Source organism: Solea senegalensis, linkage group LG16 (genome assembly GCF_019176455.1).
Source record: "Solea senegalensis isolate Sse05_10M linkage group LG16, IFAPA_SoseM_1, whole genome shotgun sequence".
Taxonomy (NCBI): Eukaryota; Metazoa; Chordata; class Actinopteri; order Pleuronectiformes; family Soleidae; genus Solea; species Solea senegalensis.
Window position 1 is genome coordinate 17,490,316 of NC_058036.1, and position 22,191 is coordinate 17,512,506.

The 22,191-nt window shown below is 43.5% G+C and overlaps 1 protein-coding gene across 4 annotated transcripts in view; it reads left to right on the forward strand.

Moving 5' to 3' along the window:
- The window catches only part of LOC122782591 (G patch domain-containing protein 2-like), a 40,467-nt gene extending 23,652 nt beyond the window's left edge, over positions 1–16,815 (forward strand). For 3 of the 4 annotated variants that reach the window (XM_044046995.1, XM_044046997.1, XM_044046996.1), the window contains 8 exons: positions 2,763–2,824; positions 3,600–3,755; positions 3,976–4,055; positions 4,156–4,220; positions 4,309–4,348; positions 4,453–4,532; positions 8,650–8,735; positions 13,645–16,815. In XM_044046995.1, coding sequence (XP_043902930.1) covers positions 2,763–2,824; positions 3,600–3,755; positions 3,976–4,055; positions 4,156–4,220; positions 4,309–4,348; positions 4,453–4,532; positions 8,650–8,735; positions 13,645–13,772 — 697 coding nt within the window. In that variant the 3' untranslated portion in view covers positions 13,773–16,815. The remainder of the gene's footprint in view (positions 1–2,762; positions 2,825–3,599; positions 3,756–3,975; positions 4,056–4,155; positions 4,221–4,308; positions 4,349–4,452; positions 4,533–8,649; positions 8,736–13,644) is intronic. The other variant, XM_044046998.1, reaches the window with a different exon arrangement.
- The last annotated feature ends 5,376 nt before the right edge of the window (positions 16,816–22,191 follow it).

A 22,191-nucleotide genomic window follows, 5' to 3' on the forward strand; every position in this document is an offset into this window, starting at 1 on the left:
GAAAACTGTACAAGGAGTTTTTGGAAGGCAGGCCCGCATTTGCTGAAGTTAATTTTCATAAATCTCTGAGACTAATCCAATTACTAGAGCTCAGGGAGGGTTGGATAACCTTATAATCAGACACCCATGGAAGAGAGCATGGATTTGGGTTGGGGCAGCTTGTTTGAAGAGCCCACAGATCCATTGTTATCAGCACTCCCCCCCCATTTGCCTCTGCCAATTCTTTATTCCTCTGCAGAATGAGCCCAGGCTCAATAAGTGGCAGCTCGCCTGTAATCTCTGTGCAAACTGCTCTGCCTCTCTCAGGAGCTGAGGATTATATCCTAATGATTAGTGCTCATCTGGATACTGTGTTTTGCTTCACCTCGCTGGCTTGTGTCATGCGGGGAGTTAATTTTAGCTTGAAAACAATGGAATGCAGTTTTTGTTTTTGCCCTTGCTTTTGTTTGCGCCACGGAAATATAACGTTAATTCTCGTTAAGACTTTGTTGTTTTTATGGCACATAATCCACAGTGTCTGACCTGAGAAAGTGCTATTTGAGCAGACTGTTTGCCGCGTGTGTTTGTTCATCCAACTCTGCAATTGTACCGTTTGACTCACATCTGCATTGCAGACAAAGGCCAAGTTTGCCTGAAATGTTTTGTCAACTTTTCTTGACAAAGGTCAACTCTGAAGAAAGAGGATGTGTTTCTTTTTGGTACCAAGAAAAATGGGGTCCTTAATTATTCACAACATTAATTAGACAGTACTTAATGGGAACGGTTTCACATCGGCCTGTGCTGCTCCAAGCGACATCACATTACGCCGTTAATACAGATAAATACTTAATGGGTGTCTCTAATTAATTGTTTATACCTGTGATTCTTTTCAAACTTTGCACTTCCTATCGGAGTCCCTTCAGTATATTATATAAACAACTTTTGTACTTGTATTTGTCACAGGTTCTCAATTTCAATGCGGCTTCAAAAACAAAATGGAAGCGATCGCTTATTGGAGAGCTTGTGGCTGTGTCCTCAGCTGACGTCAGTGTGCTCCAGATGCCAACCAGTGTGTCCAGTGGTGGTGGGGTAGGACGGAGGAGAGGCCTGGGGAATCAGTCTGGGGAGAAGGCTGAAGGGGTGGGACAGGGGGTGCAGGGACAATCCAGGGTTTCTCAGCTTAGGCCAGACATCTTCCAGATTCCCCGGAGAAGCCTGCGCCCTCTCACATCTGCTTCTCGTGGATTGCGAGGGGAGATGATGCACGACCATCTGGCCAGGAAGACACGCAGGCTGGACAGATATTTTTCTTGCGCTGCCATAACTGACGGGCCTCAGCAATATGGCTGAACACTGTATCAGCACATATCTGACCCTGCAGCTTTCTTCCATAAGCAAGGTCAGGGATGATAAACAGGAAGCGAAAATACTCTCTCTCTTTCATAGGAAGTATTACGAGCGGTAGATTTAGTCTCATTGCTAGGGCTGGATAATAATTTGATAACAATACTGTGCGTACTGTGTGTCATTTGAGACTTAACCATGAGAGAGTTTATGGCCATATTGCTCAGCCTTAGTTATTGTATATCTGTCGTATTGTAAAAGAAACAAAAATACTTGAAGACTCAGCACAGGTCAAATGGTTTTAATCTCGACTCTTTATCGTTTACAGAAATGTTGATACTTAAATACAGACAATACATTTACATATATTTGCATTTTTATAAAAGGCTCAGTAATTAAATCAAAACAATACACTGGACAACAACTTAGGAGGAATGAATATGCTTTTGTTGAGGACTATTTTCACTTGTGGATTGATACACATCACAGAGCATTGATGTTGCTTTATAACCTCATGCATAAATATGACTTGTGTCTCATGCTAACTGGAATTTAAAAAGGTGCTTTTGGAAACGGAAGACTAATTGACAGTAGTGTTCTACACGTGGCAACGTTTGTGTGTTCTTTTTTGAGCTCTTGTCCCTCTACTTCCCTCTCTTCCATCACCCACACCTCCCTGTGACCTTGGAGTGTCTGGAGGTCCCAGTCCAAGGTGGCTGAGGTGTGAGAAATGCAGAGAAACCCAGGGTGGTCTGGGTGAGCGGAGGGGGTTGCAGAGAGAGGGTGTGGAGGGTAACTGAGGTTGCCTTGAGGGGGGGTTGGTTGAGAGAAGCGGAGATGGAACAGGCCAGGCAATAAAAGGTGGCAGCCCACACAGCAGATGTTGGCCAGTTGTTGTGTGGAAGTGGCACGTCTGTGGGTCGCTCTGTGTATGGGGGGGGGCACACCCACAGCCAGAGGGAGGGAGGGGCAGGCAGGGGAATGTGTTTCGCTCTCCTGTCATCCTCCAAAACGCAGGCCAGATTAGATTGGAGCTGACAGCGGAGGATATTCAATTAGATTGTGCATGTCACTCAGTGGCTTCGATCAGAGTGTCTCCTCATGCCTTTGTGTTTGCTATCGCAACAAAGGAGAACGCAGCGCGCGCTGTCTTTTTGTGTCATTTCCATTTATGTCGACCTCTAGCTCCGGACTTCTTCATTATTGCTATCATTGAATGTTACATGTTAAATGTTGACATCACGGAGGCCATGTACAATTTTTGATTTCCATTCTTCACTTTTCAGATGCTGCGTGACATGGTCCGACCTTAAGAAACCCACCAGGTTTTAGAGGACAAATCACAGCAGAGTTCTCCCTCCTCAGATGTCATTGATGTTAAAGAAAAGAGGTCAGCTCCAGTCATTCACATGTGATGTTTTCCCTTATTCTCTTCACAGGGAAACCAGCAGCACATGCAGCAGTGACCCTGGCCTCTTTACCAATGATGAAGGAAGACAAGGTATAAAAAGAAAATACTTTAAACACATAGCTGTCAGGGCATCAGTGAAAGTAATGAAAACTATTAAGTTGACAGCCGATGATGAGCTTATTTATCGAGCAGAAAGATGTAGAGTTTTCAGATTTGGACAATAGCCTCCCGGACTCTGAGGGAATGCTGGGGCAAGAGAGGGAGGTTTTCAATACAATGGGCTGATTGCTGGGCATCCAGGCGACTCTAATAAGACGTTGTCATGTCGTGTTAATGAGCGCTGAAGCCTTTGCTAATCTCATTAGCCGTGGCGGGGCCAGGCAGCCTCAGATTTAACAGTTGTCACTACACCTTGACTGTGAGAGGCATGGTTCCTGTGTACGCTTTGCTGACTGACAGGTCTGAGAGGAGCTGACTGTCCTCAAACAGAACAGTGCTGTGGTTTAAAGTGCACCCAACTGATTTTTGCACATCAATCAATTACGAGATCTTCAACTCTTTCAGTGGATCAGTTTGAGTGGTTTCCTTTTTCAATAATTAGGTTTTTCTATTTTTAAATGTGAATATCCTCTGGTGAAAATCAGAAAAGATTTGTTTTGTGGACATTCTGAGGTTTGGAAAACAGGATAATGGTGAATATGTGTATGTTTGGTGGCACTGCAGACCTTAACTGGAGCTTTAAGTGGATTAGGAGCAGCACCACAACGTTTAGTAATCGTGATATTGTAAATACACATTGGATAAAAAATATGATAGAAACACATGCACATACAACATCTTCAGATGTGCCCTGTATGTACTGTAGGTGATGACGAGCAGAGTGACTGGTTCTTTGAGGGGGAGTGTGGAGCTGGGGCAGGCGTGGCCAGCTTGTTGCCCAACTGGGACTCAGATAACCAGCTGTCCCTCGACGATCACCCATCGCCCACTTTTCTGCAACCTGCACAGCCCTCGAAGAGAGGTAACGGAGGATTACTTTATCTTTTAGACACAGAGTTTCCCCTTATCAACAGTAATGGCTGAGCATGTTACTTTGTAGAATTACAGAATAAATCAGTTGTGTAATTGTCCACTACATTGGTTTCTAATACGTTAGATTTAACTTTAATATTTCTTTGCTTGTCCATAAACCATGCAAATTCTCCCGATCTATATGTATAGTTCATTTTTCCCTGTTGCAGGGTATCATTCACGGCTGAAACAGCTGCCGGGCTCTGCTGCCTGCTGCATCAGGAAGGACAGGAGGAGGATTTCCAGCAAGGTTAAAGCAAACTTGCATCTTTCACTCCAGCAGACATGCTGACTGAAAACATTCCGTATTTGTTTCTGTCTTACCGAGAGTTTTCAAATGTGTCAAACAGGGCAGCAGAATGCCTGTGTTTGTGGAGAGACTGAGACATTATTCTCAAGATCCTTACCAGAGAGAGTAAGATGAACATTTGACACACTGAGTTATCTGTCTCCATCACTGTTTTGTGTCCAGTAATTATACTAATTATATCATTTCCTTGTAGCTTTTGGCGGCCCTCTGTCGGAAAACGAGACCGAAACCAGGTTTGTGTTAAAATTTAAAATGTATTTTTCACTCATTATGAGTGATCCCACTTTATTCAGACTCTAAATGGTTAAAATTGTAATTGATACTTTCAATTTTCCAGTTGAAGCCTTTGTGCCCATTACCCATGTGTCCTATTGACATGATGTCAGAGAGATGTTCCTCCTCAATCTGCAGAAACAGGTAGTTGATGCCATGTTAAATAAAGCGGCCTCTCAGGGGCCCATTTCAGACGCCAGTCTTTTTCAATTAAGCTCAGTCTATTGATAGACACATCTGTGGCTCAGTCACTTATATGAGCAGAGCTTAGGTTGCTCTCAACAAAAGGAATCTGTGTAAAAATAATGCAACGTGTGTATAAAATGTGTGTGGATCCCCATTACACCTAGATTATGCTGTGAAGGAGGGCAACGCTCACTGTTTGAAGGATTTTATAAGAGCTCATTTTCTTCAGTGTTCATTTCTGAAATCAACACGTGTTTAAAAATACACTTTAGATTATGCATGTATAATACACAGAGGCTCACAATTTATAATTGTTAATGCTAAGCCTTTTTTGTCATTATTGGTTTTTTACCTTCTTTGCTTTGGGGTCTTTTATTAAAACCTTTTTTTTTTTTTAGAAAATAACCAATGTGGTAAAAACCAGTTTTGTAATTATATTCATCATGAATGAATATTTCATTTTTTACATTATGTTAAACATGCTGTGCATGAGACTTTTGCCTCAGCTGTGATATGAAGAACTTTTCTATAACAACCTGTTTTAAAACTCCAAAGAGAGGAATTTAAATACATTAATAAGCTAAAAAACATTTGGTGGAGCATACAGAGATAATACATCATGTCTGTAGCAGACTGCTGAGACATGTCAGGAGGACCGAGGCTCCATTCTGGCCTCAAGTCGTAGCTGAAGTGGCATGAGACTGCTACGGCAGGATGCAGTAACACTTCCAGTTAATAGTTTTCAAGGTCACTGTCGCCAAATAGAGAAATACTTTCTGTTGATATAGTTGAAATGCAGATTCAAATCCCAGTATTTCGGGGGGACTGCACAAAAACATTTGAAAAAGGATTCATCCAAAAGATGTTTGTCAAAGCATCTCATCGCTCCCAGTCATCCCTGGAACTGTTGGATCTGCATGCAGGACTATGGGGGACTATAGAGGAGCCGAGCAGCCCCCTTGGCCTCGAGACTGTGGGTCTCCTCATTGTATTGTTTCCACTCTGCCTATTTATGGTGCATTCTTAATTTTGTTTCACACACACATTCTTTTCCCTGCCTCTCTGGGGTTATTTCACATAGTGCTTCAGCACTCCTTGATGAGGGGCAAAAACACGGCTGCTATGAAAAGCCCCCGACTTCTTAGGGCTTTCTTTTCTAAACTGGCCCTTTCTTCTCCACCTGAAAGGTTCCTTCAGATTCCAGTTTGAGGCATTGTGAATACTAATTTCTCTCTATTAAAAAGCCCTCATATCCCTGCCATGCTCTCATTTGAATGCTGGACTCAGGGGAGACCTCTTAATTCCTTTATAGTGGGATTCAAGACCCTTCACTTCAAAAAGTATAAATCATACTCCCAAATGAATGAGGGAGAGAGGGGGGGGATTGATGAGAGGGGCTTCTGATGTGTCCCGTTGGAAGGCACGAGCTGACTCTATATCCCAAAGCTGCTCAAATCCACTCTCTAGTGAGATGGCTGCTCTGTCCTCACGACCCAGCTCCATGCACGGCCTCCGTTTACCTCCTTTAACTCCCCCTTAAATTACACTCGTGCACAAACACAAGACAAGAACAATCAGAGATTTCACTTTGCATGACAACGTTAAAGCAGGCATAAGCCACTGTTGCATTCTCTGAAACTTTCTAATGTCCACTCTCGATCTCACTGCACTTTATTTTCATTTCTTCTGAACGTCTTTGCCCGTGTGATCGATTTCTAGCCGGCGAGCTTCCATACATCTGACTTTTCTTTGTTTCCAAACACCCTTGAGAAAGTGTTTTCTCTGTGGGGAGAGTGTAAACATTAATCTTGCACTGCAGCCAGGTTGAAATGATACTGTATTAATAAAAGCTGTCATCTCCCGTTTGGCGCAGGTTGACGGCAACAATCAGAGATTTGATGTTAAGTGATAAAGGCTGTACGGGGTTGCATGCTGTTTATCCTGGTATCGGCGTGTGAAACGGTGCAATGCTTTGTGGGATTTGGCTGTAATGCGCCCGCACGATAGCCACGTTAAAATGCATAACTGTCTCCCACCTGAACCAGGCGGCGGCAGCTTTTATCTATTGACTTATTTATTTCTAAATGACACTTGTGCTTGGAGATAAATCATAGTCTTACACCACTCCCTTCCCAGTTTTCATTTTAATTGTGAGATCTCGGTGTCAGCAGTTAGTATATTGGTGTGAGTGGCCTATTGATTATTGATTTGGAGCTATTGATTATGTTCCCTGGAGACCCTAATCCTTTCTGATTCATTTGAATACCTCTATTAATCTTGAGATCCTCCTCACACCTGAAGCACCATGTACCCTAATGAAAATAGATGGCCATTTTGTAGCTGCAGCTCCTCACTCGTCTTTTACTTTATTATATTTAATTGATATATTTGCTTTTGGATGTGGGCACCAAAATTGCAATTGACCCTGTGTCAGTGCTGTTTTATTTTGTACCCCAGGGGATGGCCGTGCATTTAAAAGTGTCTCAGATGACCTGAAAAATCCATCTTGGAGACTTGTTTCCCTCCGCGTCCTTGTGCCTTTGTTAGACTTTTGTCGTCGTTTCACACCATTTTTCATTGCTCATTGCCTTCAAGTCAATCTTTGTTTTCTCATCACCGTTTCCGTATATTTAGGTACAGAACAACAGGCCAACATCTGTCGAGCTGTTAAAACTGATGAAGTAGCAGATGTTGAATAAATAAAAGAGTGTTCCTTCAATCTTACGCTCAGCCATGTAACATGCTTATAAAAAAGCCTTTAGGTTCAGATTTGAGATGTTTTGTCTTGGTCAATGATCCAGCTGATGATGTTCTCATGTTTGATTAGCATTGTGCTGAGTGCCTCAGTGGACTCCTGGCGGCCCCGGAGCTTCTCAGCAGCAGGGGGAGGGCCCTCGTCCTCCCTGCAGGCTGCTGGGGGCCCGGGAGTGTCTTGGCCTCTGTGTAATGAGGGGAGAGATGGAGGGATGGGCCTCCACACATTAAGACCAAATGCATCAGGGTCTTACTTTTAATACCGCAGGCGTGCCTTGTGAAATAATGCGACGTTTAAACGTGGATCGATTTTCGAATTAAAAAGTTAGTTCGCAAAGATTTACTGTGGGGAGTTCAATGCCTGAGCTTTTTATCAGGGCCGCAAATGGCTGGTTATGTGCTATCCGACAGAGGTACGATTGAGGGATCGATAGGCACGTGATTTACTAACTGGAGTACAGCTAATCAATAAGTATAAAAGTAAATGAAATATGCATTACTGGGATTTTATTAGAGAAGGGTAGCAGGGAGAGAATAACGGTCAGGCCATTTATTTTTATATCTATTGATTATACAACATAGAGACTTCGCTCAAAGCGCGCCCCGCTCTCGACAGCTCTCGACACCCCGCGCCTACACACCCATCATGTGATTTATGGGTGTTGAGGTCATGGAACATGCTGCCTGTTAAAAGGCTGCCCTGACAGGGCCTTTTGGTTGCATGTGCTGGTTAGAGCTGGTGAGCCCACAGTCTGAGATGAGCCACGCTGGCTTAGCTTTCCTTCTGTGTGGTTCTCTGTTGTTTTGCGTTTATAAACATACCATACCATGTTGTTCCTTAAATCCACCCTGAGATGTTGCCTTGTTATTTATAATAAGCAGAACATCTCAGATTTTTACCTTCAATATTTTATTTTCTGTCATTACCTCCCCATATACACAACATGCTTTTTCACAACATCTCTATTTGTTACATCTTTAGGACCTTTTCTGGCATAAACACTGTCCTCATGGAGACCAAAACCTGGTCCTAATGAGGCAGAACTGTGTGTGTGTGTGTTCGGGGGGCATAGAGCAAGTGTTTATGTGTACTCTGCAATGACTCATGATATACCTCAACACCTGTCATTATATATTATCTGTGGTGAATACATGGATTAATGAAGGAAAATTAAGTTTGTGGGCAAAACAAAACACTGTACAGGGATGAGGCTAAAAATGTATACCGCAGTGTTTCCGTGTATTGACTTCTGTGAAGCTTGTATGGAGAGATTGTGAGTAATGTTTGCTCTGTTTTTTCTGTGTGTGTGTGTCTGTCCAGGCAGATGAACCTCACCCCAGGATTGTCATGCACAGGAAACTTCAGGAGGAGTAGAGACACGGACTCTGTATCTGTCACATTATCAGGTCACACACACACACACACTGACAATGAATCCTAATGACTGTGGAGATTCTCTGACTTTGTAGCCATTTAGTCAAAATTTCAGGTTTAAATTAATTAAATTAATTAATTAATTAATTCAGGTAAATCTAATAATCAAAAACTTGCTCAACTTTCCATCGGCCTCAGCTGTTCATGGTTATTAGTGCTGAAAATGGCAGTGAGCCAACATGCTAAACTATAGCAGTCGTGTTTCAGATAAATGGAACTCTTCTGTCATTAATTTGATTATTTACACCTTTGATTTTCCTACTGTGACCTGTCAAAATGGCCGTCACGCAAAAGCCCGTCCCAGCACTGTTATTGGAGTATGGTAAGAAAGTTACCATAGCTCTATAGCCAAATTTATTGGCTTTAATTCCACACAAAAAACATGACAGAATGTAAAACAGTTGGTGAGTTAACAGCAGAGGAAAAGTGTTCCGTTAGAAGGCGGCTGTGTTGCATCTGGAGCTTTCTGTTTTGTGTTGTGCTGTTCGCCCTGTTGGAGGTGGTGTCAAGCAGCGGCCAATGTGTTTGTCTGGACCAGTGGATCTGCCCCGTTTCATTAGACTGATGGCTCGGGGGCCTTGTGTCTTTGCTGGATTGAAATCTGAATTGGTTTGTCCACCTTTTCTTCTGCATCCCCTCTTGGTGCTTCAATCCTGCAGCTGCTGTTTGTCATTTAAATAACAAATGCCGGTGGTTCCCTGATTTAGTGAGGGGTGCAGGCCTCTGATGTATATTAATATTGCCGCACAGTGCGCTGTACCGGGGTCCATCATTCATTTGGATAAAAGAGGTGGAATTCAAAAACAGCCAATGCTTTACTTGGATACAGATTGCATCCATTTATTGCACTGAGTGATGGAACAGCCAGTAGTTCTGTCCTTCACCTCCCCATCGCTGAACCTCTCCCCATAAAAATAAAAAAGGATTCACCCCTGACCCTTAAAGACCCCTCATATTCAACATGCGGAATCAGGGGCATCCCTCAGTTTCTCAACAGTAAACAGATCCGCTGTCTGGTGGATGTTGTGTTTTTTAATCCTAAATAAATGGATTTTCACAAATAAAATACATTATAAGTGGTATCTATGCGAAAACAATCATGTAAATCATACTATTGTATATTTGAATGTTTTTTTACCAGGTACAATTGACAAAAAAAATTTTCCCTGGTGGTCACATCCCCCCCTCTCAGACCTGTTCAGAGTGTTTTCCTGCTTCTTGAGTCTAGTGCCCCCCGTCCACCGTGATTTATCATGCATTCTATGTCGTCCAATGTCAGTTTCTGCAGCTGCAACTGCTCTATATAAATCTTTACTTTGGCAGCCTGCTGCACCATGTCTCTCCTCAGTAATCTCACCACCGCACAGGAGATGCACATTCACTCTGACAAGCCTTCACACTCTCTGTGTACAAATTTTGGTTTGTTGCCGTTGTGACACAAACGTTTGACATAAATGACACAAAATCAGATTCAGGTCTTTGTTGAAGTGGAGTCGTGCTATGGTAAACGTCTGGTTTGCATGGTAAGATTGTTTACCGCGCTTAGCAGCGAGACCGGCGCTGCTCTTAGTGAACACGACAGGCGAGTCTTTGTTTGAGTTGGCCAGAGGAAGTGGATTGTTGTGTGTGTTAGTGGCTGATTTGAAACTCTGTAATCAAGAGTGAAAATGGTCTGTGTATTGAGGTGTCTTCTAGGGCTCTGTGGGGAATTACTGCAGCGGTACCCAGCTGTTGCTTTGTCTTCTCTCTTTACCCTTTTAGCACTTCCACAGCAGTGCTGAAGCTGGTTGTGAAAAAGAAAGGAAAAAAAGAAAAAACACAACACAACTTATCAAGCCAGGTATCTGTTTGGATTAGATGACCACTCCATTTCTCAACCGTAAATTGGCCATCTTCTACTTTTCTCAGCACCATCAATCTGGAAATCCAAGTGAATCCAACAAATCCTTTCTTGATATAGAACAGAGCAGCTCAGCTCTTTTTTTTATTTATGTTATACAATAATACATAACTACATTACACATTGTGTGTTTGATCAATTAAGGTGGATTTATATTGGCTTAACTTTCAAGATTCAACAACACACTTATTTACACACACACACACATATTGTGCCAACATACGCTTATTAATCAATATAGCATATAGATGTATGTATGTAGATATATATATTCTATAAATTCCACAATTTGGGGAGAATTATTTTTTTATTTATTTATTTATATTTATTATTTATTTATTTTTGGCAGAGATGAATCGGTGTAAAATGTAAAGATCCTGATAGATAGAGACTGATGAAATACTGTAATTTCACTCCTTCCTTTGTGTCTCCCACGATGCCCTCTATCTTTGTAAAGGAATCATGGTCATAAATCTAAACTTGGACCATGTAGTATGCTACATTTCAGGACGAGCGAGGAGTAAATGAATAGGGTTAAATTTAGTTTGTTTAATCGTGTCAAACGCATGTTATCTCCACGTGCTGCTAAGAGCCACATGAGAGTAGGTGCCCACGTAGAGGCCAGCCTGCCCCTCAGTCAGCCCCTGCCGCCTTTGTCTTCACGTGTCTCCTTGCCCCGAACAAGATGGCTGCATGACAGATCACCTGCGTCGGCGGCCCGCCGTGTTCCTGCCCGGCGGTCCGGCCCCCTCTCATTAATGCCCAGGTTGGTGTGAGGGCTGTATGGCAGCACAAGACAAATAACGCTACCCCTCAGCCATCACTTCTGCTGACAGAAATGCAGCCCACCGCACTATTTCGCCCTCTCCAGCTCCACTCCACACCCTGCCTGCGTCCTTCAAAATCTCCCCCCCCCCCGTCTCAGTCTCCCGTCTCCGCCTGCACCTGCCTGCACTGCTCCACCAAACTTTCATGGCGCTTTTGTGTTGCTGGAGGCTCAGCTAAACACTTAGAAACACAAGTTGATGCAGTGTAACCACCATCCTGCTGCTTTGGTAAACCTGTGCCAGTTGTTTTCCCTTTTGTCGATATATCGAGGTTTTAGCAGCTCATTCTCTCAGATGCTTTTGAATTCACTTGTATGCAAACCTTCTTACCAGGGGCTCTGATTTGAATGTCCTTTTTTTCCCATTTATGTGTGTGTGCGTGTGTGTGCGCACATGAGTGAAAAGGAGGGCGAGGGAGAGCAGGAGAGAGAAACACAAAGGCTAATCATTAAAGAGCTATTCAGCCCTGTTCATTTAAGTGTGGGAATCAGCAGGCCCATTACTGTCAATGTGTAATTAGCTGATTAATAAACAGGGGGATGGGGGGGAGGGGTTCTCCAGGAAGGCCTTTAATGATTGTTTTTAGAGAGCATCACATGAGAGCTTATTAAGATGGTAAAATGGTTCCATTCAACCTCCCATTATCACCCACAACAAATACATGTACTCTAATTCTGCCATGTTCAATTTATCTACTTTATAATAAATCTTAGTTTACCTTTGCTTTATTTAAGCTGCTGGTTGTTTGCATTCATCACTTTTATTTGTACACACACAGTAATATACCGGGGGAATAATTGAGATAATTGCATATTGAGTATTTTGAGCACCACTATGATACATATTTTACAGTTTTTCATTAATTGCAAGTTTTAAAAAAAAAAAAAAATCTTAGTTTGTTGGAATTACAAGTATTGTTAATACCATTTATTTTTGTATTTTGGGCCTCATTAATAATTATAAGCAACTAGATTAAGCTGCCTGACAGTGTCTTAGTCGTTTTTGTACTGTTTAATACTATATCATGTTCATTTTGATTTCCTTAACTTTTAAAAAAGCAGGGTTTTGAACGACTTCTCTCTAATTGAAACTAATGTGTCAACAGTTTATCCTGATTCTGACCTTAACCTAGGATAGAGGATAAGGATTTGCTCTGTACGTGCTGACACACTTCCAAACTAAATGTTCCCGACCCTTTTCTTTGCGTCTGCCAAAATAAGACATTTTTTCTTTACTATGTTTAACCTGAGTGTTTGGGTGGAACCTCAGCAACGGTTAGTCATCGTTCCCTCAAGAAATATTAATCAATTATCTTGCCCGCCGGATCAGTTTGGGGAAGAAGTCATCTGGAAAGAGGCACAAGCAGATATAATGGGAACGAGCAAAAGCACATGCCAGTGAATGCTGTAATGCCTAATCCTCTGAGACAGCCCAGAGCCACAATGTCACTTCTAGTTCCCTTGTCCTCTGCTCTGGCACTGCCTTGCAAATGTCTTGTGTGACCGCCACTAACTTTTGTTTTTGGGGGTGGTGGTGGGGGAGGGGGAGATAAGGAAAGATTTATTTATCAACGCGAAGTAGGAAAGCGGGAACACATGATAGGGAGCGCAACTGTTTGAGAGTTTGTCTCTCTTCTGGGAAAATTGGCCGTGTTCCCGTTTCAGGTGTTTTCCTTCACTTGTAGAGACGGAGAGCTTTAAAGGTGAGCGAGATCGAGAGAAAAGAGGCTCGTTAAAAAGGAAGGGAAGTCAGTGAAGACGACAACTTGTGATGAATGGAGTTGAAAACATACAGCTTCTTACAGCCTAACTGGAGGGGTGAGAGAGAGAGTTAAGCCATAAGAGCAGCACAGATTGGCCTTTTAATAACCATGTCCACAAGTTATATGGGGCCAAATTGGATTTGGCTCACTTGACCAAAACCTCATTAATATTTAACCTAATAGAAGAGGATTGCTTTAAACTTTTATTTCAATACATCTAAAATATGGAGACGTCCGTGAGTCGTGCCCTAAAGGAAATCTTTCTTTGTGAGTTAGTGAATTGAAACAGTGAAGGAAAAATAATTGATTTATGGGTCATTTACTCGGTTTGTTCTCCTGTTGTGTAACATGTCCAGAATATGATGCATTTTCCTTTTTTCCTCCCTCTGCAGCTTGCAACTCATTTCATAAGGACCAGCAGAGAGAAGGGGCTCAGGGAACCAGTAACATCTTAAATGTGGAGGCAGCAAGAGCAGCCGCTCTCTCGCAGCTTTCACGGCCTGAGCGAGAAGACACCTGAACACTCCGACTTAGAACGTGACAAATGGACACTGTTGTGCCTGAGAATAAAAAAAGACTTCACTTCCTTTCCTTACACAAACTTAATGACAAAGACAAAAAAAAAAAGAACGCATGTTATTAGCCTTCAAATCAGCATGTCACTGCTAGATCCAGACAAATGTTAATGCAATCAAGCCTCCATCAAGTCCTCCCATCATCTGCTCAGATTTAAGGGGATCCTCGCTCGACTCGAGCCGCGGCAGCCACTCCCCGTTACCACATGCAGCCTCCAGGCCACCTGCCACCACACAATCCAGCAATTATGTCCACTCTAGTGGCGCTGCGTCTCACAGTGGGAACACTGGGAGCACGGTCAGGTGAGGCTGAGTGGCTGGGGGCAGGAGTCTGCTCTACTATGTGGCGGCAGCACGTAGCGACTACCTCTGAGAGAGCGGAGCATCAGAATGTTTAGCCGCCTCACGCTGCTACCAGGTTCAGAGCGGCGACCACCAGTCGAGAGCCACACAAAGTACAGACCTCCTATTAGCATGGATTTGAAAAGCTACAGTTTGTACAAAGGTGCTCATTAGCACAACACAGAGGGAGTGTAGTCGCGGTCCTCGGAGGCCTGCCTCTGTTCTCTGCAGCTCACCTTCCACATTCAAATTCCCCCCCACCCACCCCCGAACGTATTTAAGTTCAAGGCCAGTGGCAAAGTCTGTTTGAACTGCCTGTTTTTCAGCAGCACTGGATATTTTTTCCTTTTGGAGCTGTGCAGAGAGTTGGATGAGAGTCGGAGGAGAGGGGATGGAGGAGCTCCTGGAGACGGCAGAGGAGAGTTGTACACACTCTTTTCACCTACCCTTGGGGTATACATTTCCCTGGCTTCCCTTGGTATTAGATGCATTAAAAGATCAGTGGCAGCACACAGTGAGTTCAAACACAACAGTTCTGGCCAAGCTGGCAAAAACAAGCAGTATTTCCAGAAAAATTTATTTCTGTGTAGAAGTCAAGTGATGCACATTCTGCTTTAACCTCACCTGATACAAGGAGGGACATGTGTACACCATTTAGTCAAATGATCTGCATAATTATCAGCCACATATCAGGCGTCTTTTCTGACACTTTAAAGCCTTATTTAAGTGAAGAATTGCATTTAGCAGAATGAGGTTTGCCAATTAATGTGAGTTATATGTCTGCAATAATCTGTCTGAGAAGGCTTTATGTGATCATGCTGGGCCAGGGATGACATTTATAAATGCTGTGTGTGCACACTCGTCTTAATGGATGCCTCACATAAGACATCCTGCCACAGGAATCAGTCAAAGTGTTAAAGCAGTGAGGAGCAGCCTGGCCCCCGGTCCCCGCCCCGCTCTGCAGCTTTCCCGGGGAGTCGAGCCGGTGCCGCGGGCCCAAAACCTGATAAACAAGAATAGCACGGACGGAGGGAGGGGGGGGGGTCGATGTTCCAAAACAATAAGTGATCCATTTATATTGATGGCGTCTTTCACACCATTTTGACAAGTATTGACCGTGCAGTGTTTTAAGGAGAGCTTTCTCGTATCCGGCAGTCTTGTGTGTTTTTAGTGCCGAGGCGCAGACGGGGGAGCGAGGTGCATCAGTTCAGACACATTTCATTTACTTCCCGGAGTGAAACGTGCCTCTCTGGTAATTAGCAGCCACGGCGATGACATCTGAGCCAGACCCCCGTGCCCCAAAATGAGATTTCCAGTGGCCAGGAAGTGGTGCGAGCGGCTTCCGTGCAGCCAGTCAATTGCCCTGTTACAGTTAAGGAATCCAGCGGGCTGGTACCACTCATATTTCATCCCAGGTAAAGATTACCTGTCAGGCCCATGGGAGATGTATTGATCTGTTTTCCTTTTTCCGCCAAGCAATCACCTGACAAAGGCACCTAGGAGGCGAGTGAATGAGTGATGCCTGGCCTGTTTCGCTCCCAACATGGTGGCTCCGAGTGTCCACTGATGGGTGGAGAGGTGATGAGGAGGAGGAGGAGGAGGAGCAGAGATAATGCAGTCATAAACTCTGTTTGAACTTCCTCTGTATGCACGCGGGGGGTGGCCTCCGTGTGCCCCCGGGGTCACAGGTCAGTGGGGATTTAGCTTCTTTTTTTCATTATTTTTGTGCGTTTTGTTCTTTGCGATGTTGCGATGGCAGGAAACACACGCAGGAGAGGCTCTCTGGTTCCTGTGAGTCGCCGTAGTTCTGGGCAACTCTCACACAACGAAACTCAAACCCGCGTGACAGTGATCCATGTATCTGACATTATCTCATGTTTTCATGGCAGCTAAAAGTAGAAAAAAAAATATTTATATATTTGCCTTGTTGGATGGAATGTTACAGTTTATATGATCCATGAAGCCATGCATTTAAAGTGATTGCAGTGTATAAAATGTGCAGTATTTATGATGTATAATGTATAATTATAGGTCCATTTAGTTGGAGGATTTAGATCTGAAGTCATTAAATGCATAAATTAATTTTCACGATAGATAGTGCAGTAGATATAGCGCCAATTTTTTTTACTATCACATTTTTTTTAATTTCATTTACAAGGATTTAAATGTATCGCCCTGATATCGGGGGCTCTTAGGCAGCTATCTACATTTGATACGTGGTACAAATAGCGTCTTATCTCATAGGCTGTTATCTTGATATTTAATAGCAACGGAGGCATGCCTAATTGCTTTGCAAATGATCTAAAGAGGATTACTCCTCCCTTAGAAAGCACGGTGTCGCTAGATGTTAGAGAGACATTACATTATAGTGGAGAAATTCAGTCAGTGTAGCTCTCCCCGTGATCACTTGGTGTAAAAGTCCAAACAGTTGTTGTTTTGAAACGGATTCTCCTGCTTTTGTATAAACTCTGTATGAAATTGCACTTCTGAGTGTATGTGATGTCGTGTACGGTGTTATGCAGTTGCCTTCATGTCGCAATAGTACGTCATGTTAATCTGTGTTATTTAAAGAAACAAAGGCCAGTTGGCCCTTGTGTTTTGCAGTTACTGAATTTCTGTGTAATAAATTAACTTTATTGATCATAATGCTGTAAAATGTGTATCAGTACCTGAAAGTCAAGTATGATTTCTTTCAGACACTGTGTCGCCTGGTCGTAGGTTTTTGTGCAACACATGTCGCTGAATGATTAATTAGTTGATAATCAAAATTGACCATGAGATATCCAGATATTTTTTTATTAATAGTATGACCTTTATTTAAAGCATAATTGAGGTTAAATATCTCTTTTTCCAAGGAGTCAGACAGCAGCACATTTAAGATTTTCTGTTACAATGGCACAAAAAAAACGTTTTCTTTGATGAATATTCTGCTCTTTTAGATGAAAACATAATCAAACACATCTGAATGTTGAACTCAAAGACAATGACTTGCTTCTTTATTTACTCTTGGTAAAATTGAGAATATGTGATTATTACTCTTGAATTTGAATGTAAGAGTGGCTGACGGAAGGATACACTCGCTCAGCCACTGGAGATTATCAGTAGATCCCCCTGAATGCTGACGGTGGTATAGTCACTCTGCTACATGTTGAGAGTCGGAGCAATTCTCCCGGCTCACCGGTGGTCCACAGTTACAAATCACATCATCAGCTGTCTGAGCACCCACGGCCACCTCTCCTCCACCAGACTGATGGTGAAAGGGAGGAAAAATCAATGGTTTCCTCTCGTCAGAAAGAGTTTGATGGCACCCTCTCTCTCGCTCTCTCTCTGCACGTTGAGAAATTGAAAGCTGGTTTTGAACAAACTGACAGACGTGAACAGACTGGAGTCTCTCAAGTCGATATGACTGATTTCAATCTGCTTGCTTTGCTTGTGAGGTATCAGTTTGGCCCTTTTTAAAAAAAAACAACAACCAAAAACACACCACGAGAGAGAGAGAAGATCACAGTGATCGGGGTTGAGTTTCTTGTAAATGATGGTTTTTCGTCGTCAGACTGACTCAAAGGCTTCTCTGTGTAGGTGACCCTGTGAAAAAACAGCAGCAGCCGCTTTTCTTAGCAGTCACCCCCTCAGGAGTCTCCCTCCATCACTTCTCCCTTATCATGACGGTGACACACTGCAACTGTGAAGCAAGGCTTCCATCCACCGCCTGTTCTGAAATGAGCAAGCATCACTGATTTTTTTTTCTTCTCCCTCCCTTCTTTCCCCTGCACACACCGACACATTTTCCATCCTTTAATGGGAAAATTCAAATATCACATATCAGCTAAAGCCAACATTCACTTAGCGAGAGATAACACGGATGTGTCTCATGTATCTCCCCCCCCCCACGCCCCCCGTGCAGATCTGACAGTGAAACTTGGTGTGTACATTTCTGTGTGTGTGTGTGTGTGTGTAGCCTGTGCAGTCAGTCTTTATTGCATGTGCCTGTGTTGGTGTTGATGTGTGTGTTTGAGGGAGAGCAGATTCCGGGGCATCTGTGCTTGTCCTGCTGCTTGTGCGGCGTCTGTACGCCGGCGTCATCCCTTTTCATTTCTGCTGGCATTCTAATCAGAGTGTTACGAGCTTGAGCGGGTGAAGTACGCAGAAAGTTGTGTTTCCTGACAGCCAATAAAAACCTTATAATCTCCCTGATTCAAGTGGCCCATTTAGAAAAAAAAAATACTAACTAGTGCTATCACTCAGACCGGCCCCTTCCCTTTTTCTTTAATGCCCCCCTTTTTTTTATTTAATATATAGCCCATGAAAAATGAGAGACTCCCGCTTCACTGTGTAGATATTTTGTTGCTGATGATGCGAGACGAATTTCCATCACAGCTTTGTTTCCAGCGGGTGAGCGGATAATCTTTTACAGTGCAGGGGAGGGAGGGCAACGCTTTCTATCAATCTCCCGTGCTTATAGCGGCCGCATGGTTGCCACACCTGAGCGGCACGGCGGCCGACGCAGGTTCAGGGGCCGTGGCGGGAACGTGGCCATGCACAAACAGTGCTTCACTCCTGTTCCATAATTCCTGTCATTGTTATTATATCATTTGTTTCTCAGGAGTCGGACATGTCTGAGAGAGTAGCATTTGCTTTCTCGGTGACGGCACCGTGAAACCAGGTTTTCCGGCGAGGGCCTCAGCTGCTCCTTTTGTTGACACGTAGCTGCTCCAGAGGTTTCACCCCTGTGTGCATCTCACTATGTGTTAGAAAGAAAAAAGGTCTTGCTGTTTAAGTTGTGGCATTCTGCCCGGGCTGCCTCTTGAGAAGGGACCCCTGGTGGCCCCCCCCCCCCATGCTGGTGTAATGGCTGGCAGGCGTGCAGCCTCCTTCTCTGTGCACCCCGCCGCCCTGGCAATCTGCTGCCGCACAGCTCCTCCCATGGAGATGCTGCTGCCGCTGCTCTGATTGACAATAATGGGAAGTGGCAGAATCGATGGGAGACAAGAGAGGGGCGCGCGTGTGAAATTCTCCCCAAGCTTCCAGTCACAGACCAGGAACTCTGGCACCACTCACCTGTCATCCCTGCAGCTCCGGGATTAGGGCCTGTGACAGCGGGAACAGCCCGAGGAGAAAGATGTGGTCGTCATCGCCACTGACAGTCCGGAGAGGGAAAAATGAATCTGCCCGCATGCTGAGAATATACACTAATCTATGGTCCCTTTTTAGAGGAAAATACACTTTATGGACAAGTATTTGGACACCTGACTCATCATTACACCAACAGGGACTGTAATACGTATTCATACATAAATATACTCCTATTTTTGCAACTAAAGCAGCTTCAGAACTTTACTCAGGATGTTTCTTTTGGGAATTTGTGTCCATTCAGTCCAAAGGTGCTCGATGGGGTTAAAGGTCAGGGCTCAGTAGAGTTCTTCCACACTAAACCACGTCTTTATAGTCCTTGTTTTGTACACTTGGAATAGAAAAAAAAAAGGACCTTCCTCAAACTGTTGCCACAAAGTTGGAGCCACAACGTCTTGGTACAGCTGAAGCGTTAAGATTGCCCTTCGTTGGAGATAAGGAGCCTGTATAGCCCAGAGCCTGGGATTGAATTCAATACTTAACAGGTGTGGCCAAATACTTCTGTCCATACAGAGTAGATAAGGGCATGGCACACGTATGAGTGGACGCCATGTAATTAACAGTTATCCAGCAGGTGCCTGGTTGCAGTTGAATTTCTGGTTCCGAAAAACTGTAAACCGTGAATTTGGAGCCTTTGTTTTGCAACAGGAAGACCGAACATCGTTTTTGTATACTGTAGGTACCTGTGCCGCAGGTGCACCCATGGTAAATTGCCGTGGGGATAATACACAACTCCTTATATGGACATCCTAGGGGGCGTGTGTGTTTATAGGTCACATTTAGGCTTTAAAAAAAAGCATGTTTTTGTGCAGAAGTTACAAAAAGACATGTTTTCTTTTCTTTTTGTTCATAAAAATGAGCCGAGTGAACAAATCAAAATATATTATAATATATAATAATATAATATATATATAATATTTTGAATACTTTTTGCTCAGGTGAAAATGAAAGATTTTTCTTCATCAGAGTGCCGACGTTGTGCTGAAAAGAGAACATAAGACACTCTATAGTGCACATTCTTATAGCCTCTGTATATACTGCACGTTAAGGGTTAAATTAACATGATAAATATGACACAAAAACACAAAGATGTAACTTAAAAGAAGTGCATAGCATGGACTTAATGAGCCATTATGTGAGAGTCTTCAAACTACATCTAATCTATATGGTTAAAATGACTTTTCACCTTGTGCTTGGGCAGTGACTGTGTGTTGCTGTGTGTGTGTGTGTGTGTGTTTCTGTGTGTGTGCTGCTGCAGCTGCAGCGGATGGAGGGCAGGTGTCGTGACAGCGGGGGCACTCCATTCTCTAATTGATCGGCAAAAGATGCACACGAAGAAGACGTTAAAGCAAAATGAAGTCATAACAGTGGATTGAGACATTTATTAAGTCAGACGCACGGGGCCCTCAGAAACGTTGAGATTGTTTATTGATTTTTGTGTTTTGGCTGGCTGCGCAGGAGTAATCGCTCGTACTGCTGCTGCCGCCGCTGCCACGGAGGCTACGGGGGCTCGGGGTGCGGGCCAATGTTTGTGTGGAGGCGCTGACTTCCTCTAAAAAGGAGGCAACTTTAACCAGCAGAACACAGTCTTCATTATGACTCCAGTTGTTCCATCATTTATACAAAGGTCCTGACCCGACATGCTGGCACTCACTTAGCTGAGAACGCCGACCGCTGCCAGGATTCCTGGCAGACTCGTGCGGCTGATTTGTTGAGTGGCATGTATTGTTCATGCCTGTCATGTGCAATCAGATTTTTCTTTTTTCCCTGTTTTAGTGAATACAAATAATTTATATACAATTGACGGGGTTAGGGTGTTTTATGTGTTTTTCTCTTTTTATGTCATTATAAAAAATCAAGTTTTTTTTGCCACGTCTATGTTATTAGAAAAACTGAGTTAATTTTTGATTAGTAAATCATAAGTAATCACCAATTTTAAACCCTTAGTGCTTAGTACCCATGGCAATAATACACAACTCCTTATATGGACATCCTGTGTGTGTGTGTTTATAGGTCACATATTCAGGCTTTAAAAACATGTGTTTTTTCTTCTTCTTTTGTGTTGTTGCATCAAAGTTATGGTTCATTTTATATCGCATTTTTGGTATTTGCAATAATTGTGACATATTGCACAAATTCAATCCGATTTTAAATATTTTGAGTACTTTTTGCTCAGGTGTGTTTATGTAGTTGGTGAAAATATTTTTTTTTGTCTAAAGTTTGTGCTGAAAAAAAGGATATAAGACACAATAAACCATAATTCTTACAATGGTTTTACAGCTTCATTGTGTGTCCAGCGTGCGTGTGTGTGTGTGTAGGTATGTGTGCTGCTGGTGAGTGTTAGGTAGAGTTCAACCATACTGGTGACATCAATCTGCCTGTTCTTTATTAGATGGAGCACTGAGGTGTAACTGACTGCATTGTCCACAGATGGACTGGGGCCCACAGCACACGGGGACCCTGGTCAGCCGTCCTGACAACACAATCAATAATCACACACTCATTACACGAGCACTGCCTGCCGTCTCCTGCCCCACGGAGCTTCCATCTTTAACCCCCTTTTTCTCCCCTTGTATTTTAACCATATCATCTTTTGAATCTGCGCATCACATTCAAGCTCATCGTGACATCGAAAGCAGAAGAGATATTTGGACATCCCATCTCCCTCCACGGTATCCATCAGTCTGGGTGGACAGTGGCGGATGACAGTGATCCAGCGTGGAGCCTGGGGCCTATAAATGGTAATGCCCTCCACTTGCCTTCCTCATAAAGCATAATAAAAGGAGGTTATAAATCCTAGCAATTAGCGGCGTCCATCAGTCGCCTAATTGGAGTGTCGTGACTGGCTAGGGGATGACCTTGTGCGCCGGAGAGCCAAGACAGACGAGGAGG